The following is a 6,294-nucleotide window of genomic DNA, read 5'->3' as shown; positions in this document are numbered from 1 at the left end:
TAGTTCGTGTTGGATTGATCCGGGTTGTCGGGTTGAATGTACACCCTAACATAAACTACTCAACTCATTTCAAAAAACATTGATTGTGTTAAATTTTCTCTTTCAATTTGGATTGTGTTAAATTTTTGAAAAATTCAAATAACTCCAAAATTTTAATTTTGGGTCGGTAAGCAAGTTGCTAATTCAAAAATAAAGTTACAATTCAATTGACATTATTTAAAGATTAAAAATATTTAACATGATGTTAGTAATGCTTAATGAATGTTTGATATTTGAATTTTATTTATTAATATAATATGTATTATGGGTATGATTTTTTAATTTTTTTTTAAAAAAAAAAATACAAAACTCGATAACTCAACCCAACTCAATCAGTAGACTCATAACTTAAGAAAAGGTCCCCACTCGAGGAGCCCCGATATCAGATACAAGAACCCCGGGTTAGGTCATGAGGAAAAGGGCTCTTGCTGCGAATCCTGATGAATTACAAAGACGATATAGTTTTAATTAAATAAGAAAACTTATAAGTACATCACAGTGTTCCTTATTGCTGCTAAATCTAGCAAGAACAACTCTTCTCTATCCTTCTTCATAAAAAGCCTATAGTCCTATTCATCAATGGAAAAACAATAGGACCAAAATCACAAAACTAAAAAAGAAACGGAAACGTTCTCGTCGACTCTATCCAATCCATATCTCTTCTGTAATGCAAACCGTCGCGCTCCAAAATCGATCGATATAACGAATCCAGACCGTATGAGTACTCGAAAAAAGGGAAAGGATTGGGAAGAACACTACAAGGACACCACACTATCTCAACATATCCCACCACTGTACAACATTGTCCCACTTCACTTCAGCTGCTGCTTCATTCCAAGTGCTGTCTCAACCTGTGTAAACCTTAAAGGATGTGCAATTTTTATCTTCAATCACGAGAGCGACACACAGACAACGCACAAAACGACCGTTGGCTCGAAACGATTTGAAGCGTATATTTGAGTGATAAACATCATCATCCTATACTTGATATTTTGATAGTTTCTCCTTCACAGATGGTTCTAGAGAAGAAATACACTGCTCCCACCCACCATTTCTCAGCATCTGCCAAATTGACATTCATACGAACATACATAAACGAACTCTACCAGTTTAGAACGTACTCCAGAATTCGAACTTTCGTTCAATACCAACGTTTAAACAATATTTGCCTTAGAATTGGTTAGTTACCAACCTGTTTATAGCCTTGCAGAACTTGGCATACTTCATTATGAAGATCTTGACTCCTTATTTCCTGCAGGTAATAAGCTCAGCTAAGGAAGAAAAGATCGAGCGATGTCATCGATAAACAAAGTTTCGATGCTTACATGCCAACTCGCAATGGCTTTGCACATGAAAGCAAGTGAACTTAGAGCTCCTGATGGATTTGATTTAGCCTGAAAGTAACAAAGGCATAATAATTATTAATCAGAAAGATATATACTACTTGAGACGAACTCGAGAGCCTTACCAGAGCGCAAAGACCTCGGAAAGCATCCTCCTTTTCTACGTCATCACGTATCCTGCCAATATGATGAAAATCTTAACCCAGTGTCTAGTAAATTTGAACTTTCAGTAACAGTTGTGGTTTCGTGTCTTGGGCGTAACTATGTCCTCTTAAAACGGCATTGATATCATAAAGAACCTTACATGGATAAAGCAGTGCACCATGGTTGCATGAAATGTTCCATATGTGGTGACACTAGCTGAGGGCAAACCCATGCAATCCTTCCAAGAGTAATTGCACTATTCTCTACCAGAGATTTATTTAGCTCCTGCATAGCACAAAGAAATGAAACTAAACAATAATGATCCTGTTAAATACACACACACACACACACATTCAGTGCCATATGCCATCGAACAAGAGGCTTATCAGTGCCATAATACATAAATAATGAGACATGTTACTATGTACGTGTAAAAGAAAAGGACTGTCACCTGTGCGTGTTGAAGAATCGGGACCAAGCTTGAAATCACGGTCATAACGACAGAAGAAATGTCTTGGTGTACCTAAATCAATAACAATTTCAAATAATGTAAAATAATTGCTTGAAAATTCATTTGCCATGAAAAAGATTAACGTGGTTCATGCAAGGCAAGACTAGAAATTCTAAATCTTAATCACCATAACGAGTTCCTTCTTTTAGCATAACGAATTCTTTCTTCTACCATCGAATGCATTACATAAGTTACTTGCATGTATAAATGTAACAGCCCAAGTCCACTGCTAGTAGATATTGTCCTTTTTGGGTTTTCCCTTCTAAGCTTCCCCTCAAGATTTTAAAACACACCGGCTAGGGAGAGGTTTTCACACCCTTGTAAAGAATATTTTGTTTGCCTCTCCAACCGATGTGGGATCCCATAATCCACCCCCCTTGGGGGCCCAGCATCCTCGCTGGCACATCGCCAAATGACTGGATATCATTTGTAACAGCCCAAGCCCACCACTAGCAGATATTGTACTCTTTGAGCTTTCCCTTCTAGGCTTCCCCTCAAGGTTTTAAAACGAGAGAGATTTCCACACCCTTGTAAGGAATGCTTCGTTCCCCTATCCAACCGATGTAGGATCCCACAATTCACCCCCCTTGGGGACCCAGCATCCTCGCTAGCACATCACCCGGTAACTGGCTCTAATACCATTTGTAACAACCCAACCCAAGGAATATTTTGTTTCCCTCTCCAACCGACGTGGGATCCCACAATAAACTATTTTCCTTTTAAAAAAATCCCGACACTTTTCAACACATGATCTTTATCCCAATGCCAAACATAGACTTGAATAGTCACAATAAGAAGGATGTGTGAATACATATAGCCATACAAGCTCAATATCCAGTACTGTGCATATGAAAGCCTACACATACCTTAACAGCCAATTCTCCAATTGCCCAACAGGCATTGTTTGCCACAGATACAATGTCCCTCAGCTTAGGAGTATCCTGTGCAGTCAAAGTATAAGACGAATAAAACAATTTCAAATCGGAAACGAAAACCATAAATCGTTTTACTTACCAATTGCTTCACTGCAGCGGTTAGAAATTCCGACAAACGTGGTTGCAAATGAACATGGCATACCTTAACCACAAAAATATAAATAAGCAATAAACACAACAGAAGATTAATAAAATTCCAACAACGGATGAACAATTAATTTCGAAAATGTAAAAACTGGGAGCAACTTTTTCAATCCAAATGCTTACTCTTCCAAGATCCCCAAGCAATGCAAAGGCACTCTGCCGGACATCAGAAGCTTCATCCATGCAACATTGCAGGAGCAAGTCCCTCAGGTTGCTTTGAGAAACCTGATGGAAATCCCATGAAATGCGACACGCAACCAAGTTCAGAATATATTGTCATAGTTCGATTACTACTAGAAGAGAGCAGTCATATTTCAATTTTAATTGAAGGCAACTGGTTCGTTTCGAATTTAATTACCAAACTTTCTATCCCACTGCCAAGACCCTCCGCAAGTCCTGAAAGAAGATCGAGACAGCATACAATGAACTCTTTATCGTACTGAACCCCGGCAGAAACGGGATCGACCTGCAATAGAAAATCAAGTCGACATCTTAAGAAGATGAATCAAACAATTATAGAATTGCAGTTAGAAGTGATAAATGCTATAGTTAAAACTTAACCGCGCAAATCATATCATCAAGGACCAACCAGCCTAAGACACTTCGTACAAACACGGGAGTGAACATATTGCACACTCGGTTCAGAGAGAAGAAAACTAAATTAAGATCAAGACATGCTTACTGCACTGCTCAAACTACTGAGGACCTTCTTTGCATTATTTTAAAAGAGGTGAAGAGGATAACATGGACGATTAATAAAGAAGCTAAGCACACGTATGAGATAAAGCTTAAGCAACTTCATTATATTATATCATAAAGAAGCACAGAGAATCGAAGAGCAAACGAAAGCTTTCATTAAGGGGAGTTGAATAAGTATTGATTGAAATTCAATAATCAGGCAAACCTTTGCCATTTGTTGGGTCTGAATAATGCTTATGCATCTCTGATACACAGGCTGAGCAAATTGGGCAAATCCAGTCCCCAAAGCCTAGAAAAAGGAAAGGAAATTAAAGATCTTTGGTAATATAATTAGGTACTGCACAGCTTTACCAACTGTTCTGAAAAGCGTTCCAATAATTTGTCAAATTAGAATTGTGGGTGTAACGGCCCAAACCCACCGCTAGCAATTATTGTCTGCTTTGGCCCGTTACGTATTTATTGTCAGCCTCACGGTTTAAAACACATCTACTAGGGGAGAGGTTTCTACACCCTTATAAGGAATGCTTCGTTCCCCTCTCCAACCGACGTGGGATCTCATAATTCACCCCCCTTCAGGGTGTATGGCTATGATACCATTTGTAACCGTCCAAACCCAGCGCTAGCAAATATTGTCCATTTTGGCCCTTTACGTATCACCGTCAGCCTCACAATTTTAAATCGCTTCTACTAAGGAGAGGTTTCCACGCCCTTACAAGGAATGTTTCGTTCCCCTCTCCTCCAACCGATATGAGATCTCACCATACAAACAAATGTAAGTCTCATAAAAAACAATGAGCCAATCAACTAAAACACAAATAGATACCTGTGCTATAGACGTGAAGCACTCCAAAAGCGGAAAAAGATCTTTATCTGAGTTCGAAAGTTGCTGCCATTTGGCAATTAATGGTGGCATGAGAATATCAAGATAAATAGGCTGCAATCATGACAAATCAAACGAAATCAGTTTTTGAAGTACTAAATGCTGAAAATCAAAACTGTACACTCAACAAGTTGCTGGCCTACAAATGCATCAAAATTAATGTGTTACCTGATTCAGCTCCCCTCCAACAGCATCTGCTAAGGTTCCAATAGCATCATACACTATCCGTAGATTCCGTCTCTGGATAACACGTATACAAGTCAAATACATACAAGCTCGAAGAGAAGAAAGCCTTAAACCCAGAAAGAAACAGAGCATCATACTCTTCTTAGGATACCTGATACTTCCCAAAAGCACATATTAGGTGCTGTAATATATTTTTCAAATGAGGCGCCAACTCCTCTGCAGCTTCCTGCAAGTTACTAAACCCCCATCATGAACTATATAGGGATAATTCATTAGCAGAGAAAATGAAGTTTCAATGAAAGAACCTCCTCCAGCGTTGCAAAAGCAGAACAAGCAGCTTCTTGCACCCTCTTGTTATTGTCCAATAATCTTCGTAGAAGTCCCATGAGAACTTTATCAAATTGTTCGTAACCTTGCTGTGTTCCAATGCCCTAAGATGGGGAAAAAGTGAAATATGATACACATCATTGTTCATATACTCGGGCCTTAATTTTGTCAATTCTTGTATACTATAACAGCAGAATTCCACAGCCACACAAGTCTTCTCAAAGCATTCTAAATATTTCAACTTTGATCCCCCAAAAATATCACTAAAAGTTTTCTATTTTGACATGGAATAAGCAAACCACACGATTAATATTACCACAATTTAGAAAAAGAAGTATAGTAGTGTAACGGCTCAAGCCCACCGCTAGCAGATATTGTCCTCTTTGGGTTTTCCCTTTCGGGCTTACCCTCAAAGTTTTTAAAACGCATATGCTAGGGAGAGGTTTCCACACCCTTATAAAGGGTGTTTCGTTCTCCTCCCCAACCGATGTGGGATATCACAATCCACCCCCCTTTAGGGCCCAGCGTCCTCGCTGGCACTCGTTCCTTTCTCCAATCGATGTGGGACCCCCACCAAATCCATCCCCCTTCGGAGCCCAGCGTCCTTGATGGCACATCGCCTTGTCTCTACCCCCTTCGGGGAACAGCCTCCTCGCTAGCACATTGTCTAGTGTCTGACTCTGATACCATTTGTAATGGCCCAAGCCCACCGTTAGCAGATAATGTCCTCTTTGGGCTTTCCCCTTCGCACTTACCCTCAAGGTTTTTAAAACGTGTCAGCTAAGAAGAGGTTTCCACACCATTATAAAGGGTGTTTCGTTCTCCTCCACAATCGATGTGGGATATCACAAGTAGTTTGAATAAGATTTACATAAATATTGAAAATAAAATAAACTAAACACTCATGAACACATACCTGAACAATGAACTTGCTGAAACGAGAAAGTGTCCAACAAGATATGCTCCTTATTAAAGGAAATTTATCGTCTAGAAGAGGAATGAGAAATGTGATAATCTGCAAAAAAAAAAAAAAAAAAAAAAAAAAAAAAAAAAAAAAAAAAAAAAAAAAAAAAAAAAAAAAAAAAA

The 6,294-nt window shown here is 38.9% G+C and overlaps 1 protein-coding gene across 1 annotated transcript in view; it reads right to left on the bottom strand.

Annotated features, from left to right (window-relative positions):
- Positions 1 to 480: 480 nt before the first annotated feature.
- Positions 481 to 6,294, bottom strand: part of LOC111483737 (transportin-1-like) — an 11,141-nt gene continuing 5,327 nt past the window's right edge. Inside the window, exons 14-29 of the mRNA XM_023130026.1 lie at positions 6,125 to 6,223; positions 5,187 to 5,312; positions 5,033 to 5,107; positions 4,864 to 4,935; positions 4,639 to 4,749; positions 4,021 to 4,104; positions 3,475 to 3,582; positions 3,240 to 3,341; positions 3,052 to 3,114; positions 2,904 to 2,978; positions 1,978 to 2,049; positions 1,687 to 1,811; positions 1,508 to 1,559; positions 1,365 to 1,433; positions 1,232 to 1,291; positions 481 to 1,101 (exon numbers count right to left, since the gene is read on the bottom strand). Coding sequence (XP_022985794.1) covers positions 1,018 to 1,101; positions 1,232 to 1,291; positions 1,365 to 1,433; positions 1,508 to 1,559; positions 1,687 to 1,811; positions 1,978 to 2,049; positions 2,904 to 2,978; positions 3,052 to 3,114; positions 3,240 to 3,341; positions 3,475 to 3,582; positions 4,021 to 4,104; positions 4,639 to 4,749; positions 4,864 to 4,935; positions 5,033 to 5,107; positions 5,187 to 5,312; positions 6,125 to 6,223 — 1,377 coding nt within the window. The 3' untranslated portion in view covers positions 481 to 1,017. The remainder of the gene's footprint in view (positions 1,102 to 1,231; positions 1,292 to 1,364; positions 1,434 to 1,507; positions 1,560 to 1,686; positions 1,812 to 1,977; positions 2,050 to 2,903; positions 2,979 to 3,051; positions 3,115 to 3,239; positions 3,342 to 3,474; positions 3,583 to 4,020; positions 4,105 to 4,638; positions 4,750 to 4,863; positions 4,936 to 5,032; positions 5,108 to 5,186; positions 5,313 to 6,124; positions 6,224 to 6,294) is intronic.

Source organism: Cucurbita maxima, unplaced genomic scaffold, assembly GCF_002738345.1.
Source record: "Cucurbita maxima cultivar Rimu unplaced genomic scaffold, Cmax_1.0 Cma_Scf00009, whole genome shotgun sequence".
NCBI lineage: Eukaryota > Viridiplantae > Streptophyta > Magnoliopsida > Cucurbitales > Cucurbitaceae > Cucurbita > Cucurbita maxima.
Note: the sequence above shows the minus strand (reverse complement) of the source record. Positions and strands in the feature narration are given on the sequence as shown.